Source organism: Brassica napus, chromosome C4 (genome assembly GCF_020379485.1).
Source record: "Brassica napus cultivar Da-Ae chromosome C4, Da-Ae, whole genome shotgun sequence".
NCBI lineage: Eukaryota > Viridiplantae > Streptophyta > Magnoliopsida > Brassicales > Brassicaceae > Brassica > Brassica napus.
This window is the reverse complement of record NC_063447.1, coordinates 13,718,021-13,740,529: the sequence shown is the minus strand read 5'-3', so window position 1 is coordinate 13,740,529 and position 22,509 is coordinate 13,718,021. Positions and strand designations below refer to the sequence as shown.

General features: G+C 35.9%; 5 protein-coding genes across 6 annotated transcripts; 2 read left to right on the top strand and 3 right to left on the bottom strand.

Moving 5' to 3' along the window:
* Positions 1-251: 251 nt before the first annotated feature.
* On the bottom strand, positions 252-2,651 carry LOC106391836. Its single transcript, XM_048755494.1, has 10 exons — positions 2,502-2,651; positions 2,154-2,427; positions 2,014-2,086; positions 1,756-1,880; positions 1,609-1,675; positions 1,401-1,506; positions 1,150-1,313; positions 942-1,056; positions 679-864; positions 252-609 (listed from the first exon to the last, which is right to left on the bottom strand). Exons 1-10 carry the CDS (start codon positions 2,649-2,651, stop codon positions 463-465), a joined length of 1,407 nt encoding a protein of 468 aa, XP_048611451.1. The 3' UTR covers positions 252-462.
* Positions 2,652-4,967: 2,316 nt separating this feature from the next.
* Positions 4,968-6,644, bottom strand: LOC106390185 (probable glutathione peroxidase 2). Its single transcript, XM_013830596.3, has 6 exons — positions 6,449-6,644; positions 6,204-6,280; positions 5,839-5,900; positions 5,635-5,753; positions 5,280-5,447; positions 4,968-5,190 (listed from the first exon to the last, which is right to left on the bottom strand). Exons 1-6 carry the CDS (start codon positions 6,491-6,493, stop codon positions 5,152-5,154), a joined length of 510 nt encoding a protein of 169 aa, XP_013686050.1. The 5' UTR covers positions 6,494-6,644; the 3' UTR covers positions 4,968-5,151.
* A 202-nt stretch (positions 6,645-6,846) lies between these two features.
* LOC106395244 (mitogen-activated protein kinase kinase kinase 20-like) lies at positions 6,847-19,383 on the top strand. Of its 2 annotated transcripts, XM_048754456.1 has the most exons (5): positions 6,847-9,203; positions 9,288-9,444; positions 9,607-9,624; positions 9,767-9,827; positions 11,497-16,180. In XM_048754456.1, exon 5 carries the CDS (start codon positions 12,187-12,189, stop codon positions 13,291-13,293), a length of 1,107 nt encoding a protein of 368 aa, XP_048610413.1. In that variant the 5' UTR covers positions 6,847-9,203; positions 9,288-9,444; positions 9,607-9,624; positions 9,767-9,827; positions 11,497-12,186; the 3' UTR covers positions 13,294-16,180. The 2 variants fall into 2 exon arrangements, with proteins under 2 accessions (XP_048610413.1, XP_048610414.1); XM_048754457.1 differs by having other exon boundaries at positions 9,288-9,624; positions 11,497-19,383.
* LOC125585802 (glutathione S-transferase T3-like) lies at positions 10,365-11,237 on the top strand. Its single transcript, XM_048755493.1, has one exon. The coding sequence runs from the start codon at positions 10,365-10,367 to the stop codon at positions 11,235-11,237; it is 873 nt and encodes a 290-aa protein (XP_048611450.1).
* Positions 19,211-20,785, bottom strand: LOC106396573 (40S ribosomal protein S3-2). Its single transcript, XM_013837000.3, has 6 exons — positions 20,654-20,785; positions 20,418-20,565; positions 20,170-20,341; positions 19,941-19,995; positions 19,720-19,851; positions 19,211-19,627 (listed from the first exon to the last, which is right to left on the bottom strand). The coding sequence occupies exons 1-6, from the start codon at positions 20,681-20,683 to the stop codon at positions 19,415-19,417; spliced, it is 750 nt and encodes a 249-aa protein (XP_013692454.1). The 5' UTR covers positions 20,684-20,785; the 3' UTR covers positions 19,211-19,414.
* Between the last annotated feature and the right edge of the window lie 1,724 nt (positions 20,786-22,509).

The following is a 22,509-nucleotide window of genomic DNA, read 5'->3' as shown; positions in this document are numbered from 1 at the left end:
AGTTTTGTAATACATAATATGATTATGGACGTCAGTTTATGCACACAATTTAAAGAACATTAAATATTTTCATACTCATATACATAATTATATTAGACCGTGGACTGTATACATACACTCATACTAACGTACCCAAAGTTTTTGTAGTCCATAATATGATTATGGACGTCCACTTACGTACACAATTAAAATAAAACACTAAATCTTTTAATAAAATAATCACTAACATTTATTAACTCATCGGAATCAAATAAAGCATCAACTTGTTCCTTTTTTAAACTTATGTCAACTCAATATAAAAAGCATCCATAGCAACCATAAAGTAGAGAGTTTGAAAAACAAAAAAAAACAACGTGATTGTAGAAAATCCATAACATAGATAGAGTAAAGATGAGAATAAAGAAGAATGCAGAAACATTATTAAGCTGCAGAATATCGAGAGATTATTATCGAAGATCCATCTTAAGCAATACGCGCCCTCTTACGCATATTACCGACTGGCTCCTTTCCAGCCCTCTTTGATGACTCACAATTGCCCTTGCCGGAACCAGACTTCTCACGGTTGTTAGGTCCGTCTGGCGCATCATCATCATCATTGTCATCACCTTCCTGTTACATTCAAATTGTTATACGCTGCATATGCTAATGGCGAAATATCATAATAAGTATTGCACTTACATCATCGACAAATTCTGGAGCTGGTGCACGCTCAACCTCATTGATGATACGCGATACGGTGAACGTCTTGTGGTTGACGGTGAAGTTGTAGGGCGTGACAAGGACTTGGAAAGTGTAGGTCTTGCCTTCCATTCCTGCAACGAACGGAGGCATCACGGAATCCTCAGGGTTCACTCCTTCTTCAGCCTTGTCATTTAATGGAAGCATCGAGAGTGTCAACAACATTATATAATAACCACATAAGTAATCAAATTATATATTACCAGTAACTGGACCGCCTCACTTGCCCTGAGATTATGCAACTTAGTCATAACACCATCAAAGCAAACAAATGTCCATTCCGCAGTATCATCAGTTACAACCATCTCAACACGATAACTAAAAGAGAACAAATAAACCGAAGTGGAATCAGTGTGACGCAAGTGATCAAGAAGGCGACCAACTATCATATTATAACAAATCGATACATACCGTAAAGATCCGACCGCATGAGGATTATTACAGCGTGCACATTCGAAAGAAGTGACAGTGCGTTGCAATTTCTTGCTGCACTTAGAACACGCAACATAGCACCACCCTTTGTCCGCTTCAACTCGAGAAACTCTCGCAGTGCATAAGAAATCTATTTCCTGCTGCTTAAACATCAACATTGCGTGCAGTCAAAAAACAATCTTTATAATTAAACACACGAATGAGCTAATTGCATATACATAACTCATTACCTGGGGCGGATCTGTAGTGATAAAATGGTTAAGCTCTGCAATTGTCACAGGCTCAACCTTCGCATAAGACTTCAAGAGAGGTGCGGCAGACGGAAGACCAGTGTCTCTAGCCACCAATCAGAACAAAAGTTCACGAAGTTAACATCACAAACTCTCAACGTCTGATTACATACTCAAAACAGACCAAGCTTATCGGCAAAATAAAGACTCTCCTGCATGTGTCTCCTTATCATAATAAACATGTGTTCCTGACGTCGCGTTGAGGAATAAACGACCTACACAAAATAGTAAAAATTTCTGAAAAAGGAATTACACATATTAATTTATGCCACATACGAAATAAGCAACGAAATACCTCCAACCATCTTTGGGTTTATGCTTGTGGCAACAATCACTTTAGGATCATCATGCATGCCTCCAAGCTTCTGGTGGAATGAAACGGCTTGAGCGTCAAACAGACTAAGAGTGACAGACACATCACTGCACATATATAACAAAAGTTAGTGCAGCTAAAATGATTAAGCAAATATGAAAGTTGTTAAAGAAACAAATAAATTAATTTTCTAGTTTGACGGTGACCATGACACGGTTCTTGTCCTCCGGAGGGTCAGACACGGTGCTCTTCACCGCCACGATTTCACCAATAATATCTACAGGTTTAATATTGAGATCAGAGAGCTCAGTGGCTTAATACATAAAGCACAAAACCCATACAGATAAATATACATATGTACGATACGATCACATCTGTACCTGGAAGCTGAGTGTTTGTATTGGCTAAACCAACCAACTCGGTCTGGTTACGGAACCGGAATCCCTCTGCAGGTATTGGCGAGACCGGATCAGATAACACGTCAAACTCGGTGGAATCGTTAAACCGGATCATCAAAGAAGAGTCCGCAAGCTTGAAGTTCTGAGCACAGCGAGCCACGTCAAAGCCAGAGACAGAGTACATCGTCCCGGCGGCGAGCCTATCTCGGAACCTTGGAAGCCGATTCGGGTTGATAGTAGCTTGGATCAAAGTCGACTGAAACAGATAAGATTTAGAAGTCAGAAAATGACGTAAACAGATCTAAGGAGATCAAGAAGAATCAAACTTACATTCACGTCCATAAGTAGCATATCGACCCACATCAGCTCGCCACCGCGTTTGACGTTCCTCGCCTCCCAGAACCATAGGAGCCGGGCCTCGACGACGGAGGAGCATTTGCCGGACTTCAGGTCAGAGAAGAAGACTCTCGAAATAGACATAGCAACAGGAATCAGAAAGTCTCAAGAGAAAGAAAGAGATGATGCGTTGGGGATCTATAGATCTTACATATTTATACAGATCCGCTCGGGATCAAAGGGCGCATCGAAGAGTCTGAGAGAGGGATTGAATGAGCGAGGGATTGAATGCAATTGGAATAAAGACGACGACATAACTCCGGCCGTTTCATCGAAGAAGAAGGAATCGAAGACGTCACGCGTCGACGGCGCAGAAAAGAGTTACGCGAGAGAAATGTGTCTTAGGGTTGGAGACGTTGTGACATCGTTCGGGATGTGAGTGTAAAAGGCCCAACACAGAAAGATCGAGCGAGGCCCAGAAGATAACGCGTTCGGTTTAATGAAACGCAGCACCTCGTCGTCAGTGACACGTGTCGGCGAGAGAGGAAGCGAACGTGGATGGCCTAAGAAGAGACTAAACTGTCTTTTATATATAAAGATAATTTTATGGTTAGAATCAATATTTGGATTGGTTTTGGCAAAAACCCATTTATTAATTGTGCACTTCCCCATTTACTACTATATAAAGTATTTAATTGTTTTACAAAATAATTAATCTTATATATTAAAACAGAAGTCACAACCTTGAATCTTGTGTGATTTTTTTTTAAAAAATGGACCTAATGGACATATTCTTATAGTCATATTAAATTTAATCTATAATCCTATCATTTAAATTTTGGGCATACTAGAAATTTTTATTGGACTATCAATAATTGAATTTAAACAATAGAAGATCCACTAGATTTATAGATAGTATAAATTAAATAGATATAATTTAATGTTAAATAGATAAAATTATAAAAAAAAAATTTAAATAACAAAAATCATATTATCTAACAATGATTAATCTTTACTAACTTAAACCAATGAAAACAAATTTTAAACTATATAGTTTATTTTAAAAATTAAACAAAAACTAAATGTTTAATTATTTACTCGATAATATAAATCTATGAAGCAAAAATTTTAATTTTTTAAAAAATTTCTGAATTTGTGAAATGTTACAATATCTTTGAATATGGCAATAAAACAATATTTTACTAATCTTTATATATATAGTTACGATTTTAATAATGAAATAATAATCCGAAAATATATACATAGAAGAAGATAGAAATACATGTGAAAGTTTGAAACAATCTATTCAATGAAAAAAATATACCGTAAACTTATTATGTTTTAAAAATTGATAGACACATATAAATTATAATATATACCAATTTAGAGTTGAAAATAAAATATTTGTATAAAAATAAATGAAAATAAAAACTCGCACGGTTGCGTGGATCGAGATCTAGTAATGATTTAAATTAAGTGATAGTGTTACTTTCTATTAATCCGTGTTCCTATATATAAATATGATTTCACATCTTTTATTTTTTGATAAACTCTATTGGCTGATCCGGTCAGCCTTGGGACTTAGTGCTACAGAGTGGACTGACTACTACATTGTCTGATCCGAGTTTGAAATACCTTCCGACTAATATCAGGGGGTGAACCGATCATCTGTTACGATCTACCATGTAAACCACTTGTACCGAATCTCAAGTTCACGCTGGCCAAGTGATGATAATTTAGTTCCAAGAGAAAATTAAATCCATGACTGATGTGAATACACACCAAACCCCAAAAAATTGTCACTAACCTGCCACTACTTGGCTTATTTCACATCTTTTCGTTCTTGTAATCCTTAAAACATTTTTTAATGCAACATAAGCCAGTATCGTAACGCAATGAGTTTTTTTTCTTCAACACAGTAGTGAAATTAGATAGTAAAAGCATTGTTCCTCAGGCACATCGAATCAGTGATGTGCAGTCGATGGTTTTACTTTGATACAGGTGATAATTCAGAATACTTAACGTGTGGTGATGTTACGGTAAGGCAAATTATTCAACAAGATCCTTTCACGTATTCGGTTTACGTATCCAGCTCAGCCTGACTTTTTTAAAAAAAATGAGCTTTAAAACGAGTCACATGATTAATGTGGTTTCTTTCGGGGCAGGCTGAGTATGGGACAAGCGGTGCGACCGCCCCAGATCCAAACATATATCATCACGTATATTAATAGTTAATGGGCTGATTTTTTTTTATAAATCTATATTTTTATATAAAAAATTATAAATACAATAAATAAAATGGAAAAAAAACACAAAATTATTTGATATGTATATAGTTTTATTTTCATTATAAAATATTGCAAAATATTACTGATTAAATTTTAAAAATATTTTAAACATTATCCGAATATAAATGGTTTATTTAACCCTAGAGTTTATTTAACCCTAGGGCCCATAACATGTGTCAAGCCGGCCCTGATTTCTTTTTATTTCTTATCAATGAAACGACACTTTATTTAAAGACGCGGTCTCAAGGATTAAGCGAACAAACAAGTTTGCAAAGTTGTGGATTCTTAAGACACGGACCAAATGTAAAAACGTTTAATAAATAGATAAACCCGTTCTTGAAGCTTTCGATGATGATTCAAGAAGAAGCCTGTCCCAGCAGAGCTTGAATGTCTTTCTGCACACAAAAAAAAGACCGGTTATAAGATTGTGCACACATGAAAATATGAGGATTCCGGTTTAGGTGGGAACAGGGGTGGTACGTACCTCGAACTGAAGAGGAGACGTTCTGGGAGAATATCTCTGGGAGACTTTGCCGTCAGGAGAAACCAAGAACTTTGTGAAGTTCCATTTGATTGCGTCAATTAGCAATCCTCCTTTCTCTGCTTTCAAGTATTTGTATAACGGGGCCGTGTTCTTCCCGTTCACATCTACCTACATTAATGCCGTCAAGTATTTCTCTTTTATAATATATAACCAATCTTTTTAACTACTAGTAAATAAATAATTGCAATTTTGACTGGATGTGAAGGTTGTGGGATTGCAGGTTGATAATTTCGATTAGAGTGTGATTAGTAGAGGTTGTACATACTTCAATTTGATAAATAAAAAGTTTAAGTACCTTGTCAAAGATGGGGAACTCAGCTTTGAACCTTGTGCAGACAGTTTGCTGAATCTCTTCATTGTTTCCTGGTTCTTGTCCCAAAAACTGATTGCATGGGAACGCTAATATCTCCAACCCTAAATATTTTTGTCCAGTTTTTTAAATTATATTTCACAAATAATATTTGAAAACCAGATTTTGTATAGATGTATGGTAACAGACCTTGTTCCTTGTATTTTTCGTACAGAACATTGAGTTCCTTGTAGTTCGCATCCGTTAGTCCACTGCAATTAAAAATTTAGCTTAGTTTCAGCTTTTCAAAAGTTCTGTTATTAATATGAATGAATTAATCAAATATTACTATTCTTGTTCTTACATAAACAAATTACATATTATGGTAAACCGTAACTGCAAAAGCAGGGTCTGGTACTAATCATCAACCAAACCGAGTTGATTAAATACTAGTATTACAAAATCTTCTGTGTTTCAAATTTCATTCCTATCTTGTGAAATTAGAGGAACCATAGTAACGCTTAAAAGAGTATTTTTTTAATTAGTGCGAAAATAAATGAAAGGGTATTTTTTACCATTTGGAGGCAACGTTTACAATCAGAAGAGTTTTGCCTTTGAATTGGCTCAAACTCACATCGTTACCTGAGATATCCTGCGATGGTTCAACAAACAAAACATAAACACATATGTATTATCTTCCTTAAGCAAACCACTGGAAGATCCATTGAATCAAAATGAAAGTCTCTTCTTCTTCTTTTTGAGTCTTTACTTTGTTTATATGAATCAAGAATCAAGAATGATGCATGAAGAAAAACCTTACCTTGACGGTGAAGTCGTAGATAGACTTTGGAGATTCATCCGCCATTTTTTGGCCTCTCTCTATCGCTTTCTGAGTTTTTTTTTTTTGTTTTGAAGAAAGAAAAGAAATATATACTATCAAGATAAAATTTTCGTATATTTATAATATATGGTAGAGAAATGTGCATAAACGAGATGCTCTAAATCAGGAATCTCTTTTGACGAATGGTGGTGGGGGTAGGAATCAGTGACCATATTGATTGTTTCCAATTTTATTTTATATTTCTTTTTCTTTCATTAAATTATTCGGTACATGAACACAAATATATTGTTCAGATTAAAGTATATATTTATCCTACTCAGACAAAAAGGAATACATAATTCTTTTTGAAGTTTAGTAATAGGAAAAAATTTTCGTAAGACTTTCAAATTGTTACCTTATAAATGAGGGCTTGTTTGAACTCATTATATCTAATTTTATAAGGAAAACAAATCTTTACTAGTATAATATTATTCGCTATCAATTATGGACTTTGACCGGATTTTTTTCTCTATTATAGCCTATTCAAAGAGCTAAGAGCATATTTAATGCGAAGAAGTTCCTAGGACGGAGTTTTTAACGGGATATAAGAAACCGTCTCTTAACGTTTAACTAAAAACGCTAAAAACTGACTCTTAGATAAGATATTTAAAAGCTGGTTTTTAGTTTTTTTAGTTAAAAACTAAGAGACGATTTTTATATTTCGTTAAGAACTCCACCATAAAAACCTACATCAATCATGCTCCTTGGATGCTAAGAGAACATATATATAACTTTAATTTTTAGCTGTGCATTTTCTTTAATTCATTCGCTATAGAATAAACAAAAGGTCATTGGAAAGATACGTATTTTATTTAGTTTTTTTTTTAACTTGAACTAAACCCAAGAATTGAAAAGATATTTACTAGATTTAATCGAGGAAATCCATTGTATAAAAATCCATGATTACAACACAAGACATGTATAAAAAAGTCCACACATCTAAATTTGATATGAGAACCAAAACAATTCTCAAAAGCTATTTTTATTGGTAAAATGTTAAGTTACAATTCTCAGCTAACAGTCAGACTTGAAAGTTTCAGTCTTGTTAGGTCGTATCAAGTAGTTGGACCGACTTAATAGACATTTGGAGTACAATTAACTATACAACGCGATATAAACTTTTAAATATATTGTCTTTGTTTTTTGGGTCTAATATATTGTCTTTGTTCATTATAAAAAGAGAAGATAAAGTTACTTTTACGTAACGCAACAGAAGTTAGCGGTTGGTCGATGCACAGATATGGTGTGAATTTAATGTCTTGCATATCTCCCTATCTCTCTTCCACAATTATATACTATATGAATTATTTATGCTTACGTATATGTTATTTTCCTACCTTTAAACATTCATTCATGACCAATGTAAATTCTCTGAAGTCTGAATAATTGTAACCTTTTAAATAACAAGTTAACTTGATTAATTCCACATTGCGTATAGTTGACATAATCCTACCATATAGATTACATTAAGTATATGCAAATAAACTAGTCTTGCAAGTGAAGTGAAAAGCAGCTGTTTGATGAGTAGCAGCTAAGAATGTGAAGATGTTCTTCACAAAAAAAGCCGTCAATGATATTGCAATGATCTACAACCAGTTCTCATTCCAGTTTTCAGTTTATTCCGTGAAACTAATCCATTCTCGACTGAAACAGCTTCCTGAAAATGAATACCTTCAGACTTCTGTTAAACAAATAAACAGAATGATCAGCCATGGAAAAGATGTTCCACACACCATTCATATCCTTGATGGGCTTGATAAGAAATGAGCAGCAAACATTCAGGTTTGGTGTATGATTTAGCCGTTTAGGAGTTAGTCACCGAAATTTGAGAAACTTAATTGGTTCTGACGATAAGAAACACAAGCAGTTTTGCACTTATTAAGTTCTTTAGCTAGTCCATTGTATACATCAAAACTGAAAGTTTTCATTTTATCACATATGGATGTAAAGAGGGATGCGATTGCAGATAATATAGTACTGCAATACAATATCAGAAAATCAAGAACGAGTGAAACCAGAGAGAAAGAGCCAAAACTGTAAGGGAATTTTTTTTGTATTTGACCTAGTTTGTATTCTATTATATAGAGCTCATATTATTTCTTCAACACATAGCTCGAATAGAAGAGGTTGAGAAATGTAGATCTCATCACTCACACCAAAGGCAAAGTGATATTCTCAAACATCAAGAGAACAAACAATGCAAATGAATTGTATTTAAGAGTCTGATCATCATCTTGCTTCTCAAATTTATGTACTCCAGAAAAATATATCAAAATCCGAGGAAGCTCCATAAGTTATATTTTCAACATAGTAAGTTAGAGCAGGATTATCCCTCGTATTTAGGGGAGATCTTATGATTAAAAGAAAATCAAAAAGAAAATTACAAGGTAAAGACGTTTCTTATTTGGGGTAAAGAAGAAACGTGTTTATGGAACACGTGTAAGCAAAATGAGAGGAGAGAAGGGGAGCGTGTCTTTGTTTCGTCATTTCTCTCTTTCTCGAAACCGAATCATCTCCTTTCTCTCTCTCTCGAAACCGAAGCTCGGAGAAGGCGATTCTCCTATTCTCACCGCGGATCGTCGACATACCGGCGATACTCCCTGTCTCCACACCTCCTAACGGAATCCTCTGTCTCTGTGGCTCGTGTGACTATGCGATTATCCCTCTCTCGCCGTGGATCAACTGGAATCGGAAGGTAAATGTATTGTTGTGTTTTTCAATCATGCATGTTTAGATTAGACTTCTTCTTGGTTTGATCGCGAGTTTTATTTGTTTGTAGGTTCAATTCTGTCTTGCGGTGGCTCTCCTCGACGGCTGACGGATCTCTCTGTCTCTCGGTGGCTCTCCTCGACGGCTGACGGAGCTATCTGTCTGGCGGTGGCTGTCCTCGACGGCTGACGGAGCTCTCAGCCGATGGCTCTCTGCGAATCGCTCAGGTAAAGCTTATGTTCCATGTTCTTCAGTCATACATGTCTTAGGTTCAAATATATTATTTCAATCTCGTTTTGTTTATTGGTTTTGATTGGGCTTCTCTGTGGTGATTAATTTTATTATTTGTTTGTGTCTTTTGGTTCTGTCTTTTGCGTGCTGAGATGAAGGGATCAAATCGCGTTGAGGTTAGTGTTTGCTTCTTAATCCTTTTCTGTCTTAGATAAAATAGCTTCTGTATTGTGTACTGAAAAGAAAAGAATTAAAGTCTCGGGCTTTGTTTCAGAATTAAAGAAAATAGGTTAATGTGTTCAGTCTTTGTGTGTTTAGATGGCTGGATCAAACGTGCTTAAGCACGGGTCATTTGACAGAGGAATACGCAGCATCAAAGGTTAGTCTTTCTCTCTTTTATCTGGTCGAAATGTGCTGGTGTAGCTTCTGGTCTATAATAAAATGGTGTAGCTTCTGTTTGACTGGTAGTTAGGGTAATTAATGGTTACTTTAGTGTTGGGTTATGGTTGTATCACCGTAATAAATAGAATTGATGGTGTGGTTTGAGTTATTTGAAATTGAAAATAAAGCATTGTTTGTTATTAGTTGTTTGTTGTTAGATATATGTCAAGTCATATTGGTTGTGTGTGTTGAATGCGAGTTGTGTGTGTTGGTTACATAGACTTGTTGGTTGTGTGTGTTGAATGCGAAATCTCTCTCCTTCATTTTCTTGAACGTTTTATAAACTGTGTCTTCTAGTTCATTCTCCAACAGATGAATGCGCCTTCTCGTTCCTTCTCCTCTTTCCCCTGTTTATTCTCATTCGCATGTGTCTCCTCTTTCACCTCTTTCACCTCTTTCTCCTCTGTCTCCTCTGTCTCCTTTGTCTCATCTTTCTCCTCTGTCTCCTCTTTCTCCTCTCTCCTTGACTTCGAAAATGGATTTCAATCCATTCCAGGACTCGGCAAATTTTGTTGAACTTCTCCATAGTCAACAAAATGTAGTCTTTGGCAGTCAAGGACGCGTTCTAACCTCTTCATCGCAAGTGCCGTCCTTTGGCAGTCAAGCTGCGGAGCTTCCAGTAGAGCGTAAGGAAAGAAGGACGTGGACAGTGACAGAGGATATAGTGCTGATTAGCAGCTGGCTGAACACTAGCAAAGACCCCGTGGTGGGGAATGAGCAGAAGTCAGCAACGTTCTGGACAAGAGTTGCAGCATACTTCTCGGCTAGTCCAAAACTTGCTGGCTGTGAAAAACGCGACGGAAATCAATGCAAGCAACGTTGGCACAAGCTGAATGAAGCAGTTTGCAAGTTTGCTGGGGCTTATGAGGCAGCCACAAGAGAGAAAACCAGTGGCATGAATGACAATGACGTTCTAAAACTAGCCCACGAAATCTACTTCAACAACCAAACAAAGAAGTTCAGCCTTGAACATGCGTGGAACGAGCTCCGCAACGACCAGAAGTGGTGTGAGCTCGCTACCTCTAAAACTGAAAGTAGCTCCAAAAGGAGGAAGTTCGCTGATGGTTCGCATTCAGGAGCAAGCTCTCAAGTCAATGAATGCGATGCTGGTGTAGAAGGAACATCTCGTCCCTCTGGTGTTAAGGCTGCAAAAGCTCGTGGAAAGAAGCCACAGGTTGAGGGGCAAGATGTGTCTGATTATCAGCTCATGTGGAGCATCAAGAAGGATGACTTGGCAATGAAGCAACAGCTCTCCAAGATGAGGGTACTTGAGAAGCTTCTTGCAAAGGAGAATCTAGCTGATTATGAAGAAGGTCTCAAGAAAAAGCTTATAAATGAGTTAATGTAACTCTCGGTTTGTTTGTTTGATGTTCAAGTTCATGTTCTAGTTTGTTTCATGTTCAAGTTGTCTCGGCTTTATGTCTTCCTTATGTTTCATGTTTCATGTTCTCGGCTTTAGGATCTACTTACATTTGTAATGTTTTGCTTCATGTTATGTCATGTTCTTTTTCTTGTTCTAAAGCTTTGATGTTTTGTGTTCTTCTTCATTGTTTCATGATCTTGTTCCGGGCCATTGTTTCATGTTCTTGTTCTTTTATTTGTTTCAGGTAGCGGGAAAGGAGAGGCTACATTGGAGAGGAGCATCACGGGTTCTTTTATTTGTGTCAGTTTGTATTGTATCAGTTTGTGTCAGTTTGGCTTGTCTCGGCTTGATTCAGTGTGTCACGGGTTTCAGTGTGCATGTGCATCACGCAGTTTGTATTATTTGATCACACAATACCAACTACTTGAACAAATAAACACACGTTTCACACATTACCAATACCAATACCAACTACATTTGATCATTTGTATTATATAATTCACTGTTATTGCTCTCTACTTCTAATTAACATCACGCAAACTCATCTACTCTCTATTTCTAACAAAACCAAATTCATCTTCTCTCTATTCTCTCTACTTGTATCAAGCATACTCATCTTCTTCTTTTTTCCTCTCTTTGATCACAAGTTTATAAAACTCTTTAATCATTTCTATGGCTTCTTCTTCTCAAAACACATTCGATGAATCATCTGATGATACATTTGATGACATATTTGATCAAAAATTTGATGAAAAATTTGATCAATTCTTTGATCAAGCGTTTGATAATTTAAATATTAGTGGTGGTCAAAAAAAAAAAAAAACCCCGAGCTTATATCGAAAGAAATCGCGAAGAGGGGCATATTCATTTATGGAATGATTATTTCTGTGATACTCCAACGTATCCTGATAATTTATTCCGACGACGTTTTCGAATGAACAAGCCATTGTTCATGCACATTGTTGATCAACTCTCCAACGAAGTTCTATATTTTCGGGAAAAAAAAGATGGTCTCGGAAGGATTAGTCTCTCTCCTCTTCAAAAGTGCACCGCAGCCATTCGTGTCTTGGCGTATGGTTCTGCAACTGATGCGGTCAACGAATACCTCCGGCTCGGTGAAACAACAACTCGGTTATGTGTGGAAAATTTTGTAGAAGGAATAATATATTTGTTCGGCGATGAGTACTTAAGAAGACCAACACCGGCTGATCTTCAACGTCTACTTGATGTTGGAGAATATCGTGGATTTTCCGGGATGATAGGAAGCATCGATTGTATGCATTGGGAGTGGAAGAATTGTCCAACCGCTTGGAAAGGGCAATATTCTCGTGGTTCGGGTAAACCAACAATCGTTTTAGAGGCGGTTGCTTCATACGATCTCTGGATATGGCATGCATTTTTTGGACCTCCAGGTACATTAAATGATATCAATGTTCTTGATCGTTCACCTGTTTTTGATGACATAATAAAAGGTGAAGCTCTGAATGTCACTTTCTCTGTCAATGGAAGAGAGTATCATATGCCTTACTATCTCACCGACGGTATTTATCCGAAATGGGCAACTTTTATCCAATCTATTCCTCTACCACAAGGGCCGCAAGCAGTTTTATTTGCTCAACGTCAAGAAGCTGTCCGAAAAGATGTCGAGCGTGCTTTTGGAGTCCTGCAAGCTCGCTTTGCCATTGTTAAAAATCCAGCGCTGTTTTGGGATAAAGTCAAAATTGGCAAGATTATGAGAGTATGTATCATACTCCATAATATGATAGTAGAAAACGAACGAGATGGATACACTCAATATGATGTTTCAGAATTCCAGCAAGGAGAAGACAACGGAAGTTCACATGTCGATCTCACGTATTCTACAGATATCCCTACAAATAACGCAAACCAGATGGGTGTTCGGATAAGAATTCGTGATAGACAAATGCATCAACAACTGAAAGATGATTTGGTTCAACATATATGGCATAAATTTGGACGTGATGAAAACAACAACTCAGCTCATATGCTTATTTCAAATAATTCTTGTTTATTTTACTAATCTTTATTTTCATGTTTTAATTTTAAAATCTATGTTTAAAATGTTATCTTTTATATAATAAAAAATTAATTTAATAAAAAAAAATTAAATATTTTTTTAAGAAACCCTAAATAATAAACTTGCAATGGAGGAAAAAAAATACAAAGTTTTTAAACATGTCTCTTACCAAAATTAACTCCTAAAATACTATTAAAAATAAATTAAGAGACCCATTAGAGTATATGGGATAAAGATGCCCTTAGTACTTAGTTGATTAGTGATCAAATTTGTCTTCCTGCTTAGATTGCAAGTTAAGATTCAAGAACTAAAAAAGTAGACCAAAGCAACCACTTCCTAACATAAGCAAAAGCAGGTCGGGTACCCAAGCTGGAGAAGCCCATCTTACGACCTTTTATTTTAATGACAAACTAGATTTTGACATGCGCGTCCGCGCGGATGTTTTCTTTAATTTTTAAACATTTTAGAATAACCCTATTTTACTATTTTATGGTTTTAACATATTAGAACGACTTCACTCGACTTCAACTTGTTTGTTCATGTTTAGCTACTGAATTTATTTCTTAATGAGTATTTCTTATAACTGTGTGTGTTAAGTAATCATTTTATTTTGACAAATATATATAACACAAAAATACAGCATATTTGAGTTTCAATTATATCTTTTATTATATTAAATCTAGAGATGGTTATTTAAATTTTAAAATTGTATATAAATATCAAAATTTATTTTTATTATATTCGAAAATATATTATTTAAAACTACTTACATATGATTTAAAATAATATTATTTGTTGGTATATGTTTTGATAGATTAGATTTATTGTAAAAATTTGTTGCAAAAATAGGTAGTTTATATATATTTAAATGTTATGAAATTATAATAATATAGAAATAAAATTAAGAATTGTTTTGATAATTTGTCGGCCCAACAAAAGAGAAATTGCCAAACATATTGCACTTCATCTATTATAAAGGCTCAAACCAAAATTGTTTTTTTTTTTTGGGAAAAAAAAATAAAAGAAAATTACCGGATTTTTTCGTTGTAAGGACTTTTCGTGGTGTCTTATCTCTTTGTCTTTAGCTGATATTTTGCTGCCAACCGCGCGGGTATTTTCTTCCACTTTTATATACGTATAAATCTTATTTTTACATCGTTAATAGTAAATATTTTTAACATTGAACATTTTTTCAAACGTTTATTATTTTTTCGAACAAAATAATGTTATAGTCAACATGTTCCAATCTAAGTAATTGTTTCAAACGATTACATATATTTATAACTTAGTATTATGTATTTATTTCATTGGATATGCGTTTGAATATTAGACGTCTTCATATATTCAAAGATTAACTAATTCATTTGAGTTATTTTGTATTTAACACATATATTATTTAAAAAATTATAAGTAATAATTTAATATAATAGTTTAAATTATATGGTTATGAAAGTTATTATTGTTTAGCTAGATTATATAAAGTAGGGTTAGGTAAAAAACGGAGTTCGAAGAACCAATCTAATCCATTCTGAATCCGAACCTAAATTGGTTAAATATCCGAACATAAAATTTTGGTTTCTAGATAAACGGAACCGAACCCGACCTGAACTGAAGTATTTCGAGTACCAGAATCCAAAATAGAATTATATACCTAAATATATTAATTAATTTAGATGTAATATATAAAAATATCCAAAATATATTAGATATTTAAAGTTGTCTAAAATAATTGAAAATATATACAAATAGTCAAAAATAAATGTATAAAATAGCTGAAAAATACTCGAAATACCAAAAATACTTAAAATATTTATTGATTGTCTATTCAAATATTCAAGCCAACCCAATTTAAATGTTAAGTTTATAAATTTAAAGTATATTATGCATTTAAATTTTTTAAAAATAATTTAAATGGGTTATTCGAACCCGTAAAAATCCGAATAGAAGCCAAACAAAATTTTATAAGTATCTGAATGGGCCAGGATTTTTAATTTCGAAACCCGAATAGATTGGAACCAAATTTGATTTGACACCCGAATGCTAACACTTATAATGTATTGCCTAAATCAATTTATAGTTATGAAGAATATTATGTATTTAATTCACTTGTGTTTCATTCAAACGAATTTTCAGTTTATAGTGATTTGTGGTCATATTTTGGATTGTCAAGATTAGTTATGATGCTAGCATAAAAATAGGTAAATTATTCTGAATGTTATTGATTTAGGAAAATACAAAGTTATCTCCCCACCGTTTTTTTTTGTCAATCTGTTTTCATTAAATTTTAAAGCCCAAAAGTTTAGTACATAAAGATTGATGACATACAGCCCAAAAAAGTTCAAACACGTGAGTAAGGATGATTCTACAAACAAAACACGTGTACTATTGCGAAAGAAAATTTCACACGTGACTTCTGATTAAAGAAGATGAATTGCCCAAAAAAAGAATTGTGGGTCGCCGGTGAACGTCTTTGACCTCCAGTCATCTTCTCCGGTTACCATCACCAATCTTCAATTGCTTAGAGCTCCAGAAAACAGCCGTGAACATCAACCCCACCTCCTTTACTAAATGCCACTGTATTTAGAGACGCCATCAAAGACCCCTAATCTACTTTTCTGAAGCTAGAATTACCATATCGATCCCTAACATCTCGATTTGATCAACATGGGAAAACTTACACTAAAATCCAAGATTCACATCCGTGTATAATCTCGATCAAGCATAATCAAAGAAAATCGTGATCCTTTAAAGATCCAGTAATTGTAAAGAGATGCAAAAGTAGAAGAGAACATCGGCAAGACGAAAAACGGAATTCGCGATTGAACATGATAATCCCATTAAACGAAATTCGCTATCATTCTCTCTCTGTCGATTATACATATACACTGACGAAAAAAACTGGTTATGTCGATTTAAGTTTGCTGGTTTTGTCAAGTTATAAAACGACAGTGAATAACACTCCATTGTACCGAACGGGATTGGTTAACGTTTATTTGGTGTAGGAAATAGGTTAAAGAAACTGTAAAACTACCGTGTTTTTTGTTAGTGGCATTTCCTTGTAATTATTGAAAAAAACTCAGGGCTAATTACCATTTGTACTTCTGTTTTAATAGTTTAGATAGATATTTCAGCCCAGATTGCTAAGGTCTCTGAAGCTGCAAAAATATATTTTACTATAATTTTTATAATCCGGAGTATTTGGTGTACCAAGATCCAGCCGACTAATTTTATTGGCGCTAGATAGATTTGGTTGCTCACAATGAGATTTAGATATTCATGTCACATGACCATACAAACAGGTAAATCTAAGATTTCAAATTCTAAATGTTTACCAATTTTCAAATCCGCCATACCATTCGATGATTTTTAAAATATTTTATTACATTTTTAATCAGTTAAAACCATTTATTTCTATTAGTTTGCAGCTTTGTAAATTTAAAACACGCTCTAAACCAGTTTATAAGCAATGTTGCATAGAACTGTATGTATATAGTAAATTTGTCACATATATTTCAAGTATAAAATAATGTTAATAGAAACAAGTTAATTCTGGAACCAATCAGAAATCTTGACTTTTTTTTTTAAGAAACAGTTAGCTTTACTTAAGATTTTCATCTTCATAAGGAAAAAAATCAATAATGTGTTTGAATAATTTTTGCACATTTGTAACGTTTGAGCCAACGGTTAAGATCGAATCTATTGCGTAGATCTTCCCTTGTAAAAACGGCGCGTTAGTCGATTTCCCAAAGCTAACGGTTTGATTCAACGGTTAAGATCAGATCAATGGTATAACGGCGTGTAAGATCGACGGTTGCTATTCAATTTCCTTTTTTTTTTTGATTTGTCGGCGTATGATTCAACGGTTCAGATCGAATTAATGATAAATCCTCTGAGTAAGATTGACGGCCGTTATTCAATTTCCTTTTTTTGATGTTCCCGTAATTTCCTTTTTTTGAACTAGTAGTGTATAGTATATAGTTTCCTTTTCATTAATATCATAACCGCTATTTAAACAACTCCAAAAGTTTCCTTTCTCTCTCAACGAATCAAAGATTCACTCTCTAATTAGGGTTTTGTTTGCAGCGAAGTAAAAAGTATGATGGCGTCCATGGAGTTTGTGAAACCATTAGGCAAAGGCTCGTATGGTTCAGTCAATCTCATCAAGTTCAATAAACACGACGGCTCGAAGCCACACTACCACGCCGTGAAAAGCTCGTTCGCGCATGACTTCGATTCTCTATACAACGAGTTTCAGATTATCTCCAAACTCAGAGATTGTCCTGGAATCGTGCGAACCTTTGGTACATCTCTGTCGAGAGGAGTCAATGATCACGGGAACAGAGTTTACGGCATGTCGATGGAGTACGCAGCTGGCGGAAGTTTAACTTCTTTCATGGAAACAAGGTCGTTGACGGATACGATGATCAGAGACTTCACTCGTATGATTCTTGAAGGACTGGTCTCTGTTCATGATCACGGATACGTCCACTGCGATCTCAAACCGGATAATATTCTCGTGTTTCCACGTGATGTTAATGGTGGTGTAACGAAAGAAGTTTCGTACGAGTTGAAGATTTCTGATTTTGGGATGTCGACAGAAGCTGGAGAGGGGTCGGTGTTTTGGGAGTTTGATTCTCCCTACTTGGGAACGCCTCTTTACATGTCTCCTGAGTCTGTTCACTACGGCGTCGCCGAGAAGTCGTTAGACTTGTGGTCGTTAGGTTGCGTTGTGTTGGAGATGTACACAGGACAGTCTCCGTGGCCGTTACAAGACTCGGAGGAGATTTTGCGTCATTTGTTGGATGGGAAGGCGCCGGAGGTTCCAGAGTCTCTTCCTTGGGAGGCAAGGCAGTTTATAGAAACGTGTTTCGCAAGGAATCCTGTGGAGAGAGGAAGTGCTTTGGATATGTTGAAGCATCAGTTTCTTCTTTCTGATGAGAAGAAAGTGATGGTTACCGTTTCCGGAAGTAGGAGAAAGTCGGTGGCTGTGGTACTGAAGTCTGAGGATATTATGAAGAAGCCACGAAGATTGAAGATTATTCCACCAAAGCCGCCACAGTTTAAGAAAGTTGAGAATAGACCCTTGAGGTTGAAGATCATCCCTCCGAAACCACCAGGATGCAATCTCGTTTCTGTTCAGTAGAGTGTGTCAGTGTATACTGTCGTCTTTGTAGTTGGTGTAGATCAAGTTAACACACAGTTGTGAAAATTGCACAGAGGAAACATCAAGGAGAAGCCAAGACTAGTGAGACGGAGTTTGGTTCTTCTGTTAGCATTGCCACTTGGGAGAACCATCTCGTTACTTTTGTTATATTTTAGTTCTCCTCTTTAAATATGATGTCTCTGCTTTGTTTATATTTGGTTCTACAGAACTTTGTGACAACACTTGGAGAATTTATGTTAATGAGTTTTCTATTTCTGTTCTCTTTTCATTGTCAAACAAGATCTCAAAAGTCTAGCTAAAAAGTGTTTCCATGTGTACAAAGCTTGATTAAAGAAGTAGCTGTTTTATGAATAGCTAAGGATGTGTGGATGTTCTTCCTAGAAACAGAGTTCCATGATGTTGCAGTGATCCACAACCTCTTCTCCTTCCCGTTTCAGTTTCTTCCCTGAAACTTACTCCATTCTCGACAACAACAGCTTCCAGAAAATGAAAATGAATATTATCAGACGAATGTTTAACAAATGAACCAAAACTTGTCCAATCATCATATTTTTATTGTCCAATCATTATATTTTTATTTGTTTACGACATCTAAAATTGTAGAAACAGACTCTGCTTACACACCAAAGCAGTGGTTAAAAATGCAGTTGAAATTTACTGAATTATATCGTGACCAAACAGTGAATCATTGCACAACACTACTACAGAACATATCACTCTGCAGGGTCGGTTGAAACAATGTTTGAATTAACAAAATACGTCGCAACGATTGATTTTTTTCTTTTATGACCAAAAATTCCATTGAGCTAAACGCATTCAACATCCAAAAATACTTGACATAGATTTTAAAAACAACATGAGAAAAAACTTGTCTGCTTCGAGGACATTTAAACAACAAGCATCTTAAAAAGAAGCTGATAACGTTTAACCAAAAACAGAGGCATCCCAATGAGTTTTCTTCTAGGCGACAGGGATCATCTCAGGGTAATCTACGGCTGTGAGGGGAGCTTCTGGTAGAAGAGCAGCCGGAGCAGCAACCTGAGCTGGTGCGGAGTTGACATCTTCTTCCTTGGGAGTATGAATGATGACAACATCAGGTAGTGGTGTCTTTGGTCCAAGTACACCCTTAGGGTCCCAGTCAAGCATGACCTTGACCTTGATTCCAAGCACACCCTGCACCATTTGGAGTTTAAACAGACAAGTTAAACATCTCTGGTTCACATAGTCAGTCAACAGGAGGGAACTCAGGAAGAAGAAACTCTCACCTGTCTGAGGAGAACATGTCTGACTGCAGAGTCGATGTACTCCTTGGTAGGTTGACCAGAGGAAACCATGTAACCGTCCTTGAATTTCATGGACTTGGCACGTGCTGCACGGAGCTTTCCACTCACAATCACCTGAGTAAGCATTTCAAACGAATAACGTCTGAGAATTTTATGTGGAGAGAAAATAAAAACAAATAGAGAGTACTGGAATTTGTCATCACCTCACATCCCTTAGCGCCACTCTCCATGACGAATCTCAAGACACCATAGCAAGCCCTATACAACACAACACCATTCCAATATCAGCAAGAGACAATGAAAACTACGCAACAACCTACAGAAACTGCCACTAAACTAATCACACTCTCTCTTCTAGTATGTGAACCAAATCAAGTATCAGTTGATGAATAATATTTCGCAGCAAGACATTACAGACAAACATGAGTGTACCTGCGAACAGCAAGACCACCGAGGAGCTTGTAACGGAGAGACTCAGCCTGAGCAATGGCACAGAGGCCTCTGTTAGCAACCTTCTCAGCGTAAAGCTCAACACTGTCTTGAGGGAATCTGAATCTCTTCTGCACAAGAGATGTCAACTCCCTGAATCTCCTCCCCTTCTCACCTATAAATATCCAATAGCTATCCTTATGAGATCATCCCTAGCAAGCTTTGTACATTTTCAAGATTGAGCATATTACCGAGAACATTTTGGGTACGGGTAGCTCTAATGATAATCTCAGTCCTCATGGGAGTAACCCTAACCTCCACACCTGAGTAACCATCCTCTGCTAGCTCCCTAGTTAGAACCTCGTTCAACTCGGCGTAGAACACACCGTCGGCGACAAACTACAGAAACTCAACACAGTCACGGTTCAAACTACGAAATTACACGAAAGAGATCCATCAAGATAGAAAGGGACACAGTAAAGCTCACCTTCCTCTTCTTGCTGATTTGCGTCGCCATCTTCAAGTCGCTGAAACCCTAGAGTCGGTTCGATGAACGGTAGTTGCCAAATAAATAGTCTGGGGCGATTCTGAGGCTCGTACATGGGCTCATTAATTTGATAAAATATTTACTTGGGCTCATTAATTTGATAAAATATTTACTTGGGCTCATTTAAAGATAAAATTAGCCTTTTATTTGATAAATGGGCAAATACAGTTTTATCTTTCCAATAGCTAGAATTATGTGTGTACAAGAAGGAAACACGCTGACGCAGAAACATATGATCTCTCATCTTTTAACAATTTCTGAAGCCAAAGGCTTGTATATTATACGTAGCAGGCGCTTTTGCTTCCCATAAGATAAGTTTTAGCATCGAAAGTACTGCATTTATTTATTTATATGGAAAAATTGTCAAATATGACTCACAACTTGATTTCAAATACAAAGGTTAACCTAAACTTGAATCAAATGCAAAAATAATCTAAAAAGCTATTGAAATTACAACCAACCCCTTATGAACAAACAAAAAAACCGAAATTTTTTTACGTTTCTAGCCCCCGTAAATCGTCCAGACGATTTACGGTAAGACGACTTACTGGAAAGTCGTCTGGACTAGTTTTACTTAGAAATAATTTAAAAATTTTGTAAAAAATATTTTGATAAGTGAAAAATTGAAATCATGTAATTAACATATGTTTTAAAAGATATAAATTAAGATATAACAAAAGTTAATTGTTTTCAACATAGATGAGTGAAAGTAGTGAGTCATGATATTATTTGGTTTAGGTTTTGCCAACATATGTTGTAGTATTGTATGTGTTCTTAGGGTTAGATTTTGGAATGCATAAATGTTTTTTTTGAAAACTTTAAAATTTACCTAAGTGTTTTTATTTCTGTGTATAGTAAACACTATTTAAGTATAACTACGGGTTTATAACGTGGTTAGTTAGTTAATTTAGTCAATTTAGTTTAGGGGTTAAATTTAGGGTCTGAGACGACTTACTAGTAAGGCGTCCAAACCAGACCAAACCTTTAATTTTACAATGTACTTTTAAACCTAACCGGATTATTTATCGGCCATATATAAGAGGTTTTTTTTTCATTGTTTATCGAAAATCAGAAAACCCTAAAGCCGTTTCTCTCAAAGGCGATTTCGAAGGCGATTTCCGTCGATTCTCTCTAATCCATCGTTCTCATCGTTCTCACCGCCGATTATCTGTCCGCCGTTATCACCGTCGTTCTCACCACCGTTCTCACAGCCGCTTCCTCTATTTAAGATCCGAGAGGAAACCCTAGCGCACATTCTCTCAGAGGCGTCTCGTTGAACTCCGCCGCCGGTAAGTTAAATCACTTACTGTCTAGTGATTGATTGAGGAAAAGATGAACATAAAACTGGAAGTCTTGGAAGACTTATAATTAAGTCGTCTGGAAAGTCTTCCAGCTGGAAGACTTTCCAAACGACTTAATTATAAGTCTTTCAGCTGGAAAACTTGCCAGATGAGTTAATTATAAGTCTTTGATTGTTTGAGATGGTTGTCTTTGATTGTTTTGCAGGCAAAAAAAATGGAGATCCCAGAACTCCCCCGTAGGATATATACGTTAGGGGAAGAGCCCCCCGCAATGCATAGCATTTCGTATCACACTTGCTGGACGTTGCATGCTGCTTTAAATAAAGCTCTTCATGATGACGAATACGAAGAGCTGAAGCAGTCGAAGTTGGGAGTTTTCATCAAGTTCCAAGAGCTGGGATTTGATTGGGCTTCAAGGCTGGTTCACTACATGCTCGGTTTCCAGCTGGACATAAAGAAGAAGTATGAGCTGTGGAGTCTCGTTGGTCCAGAACC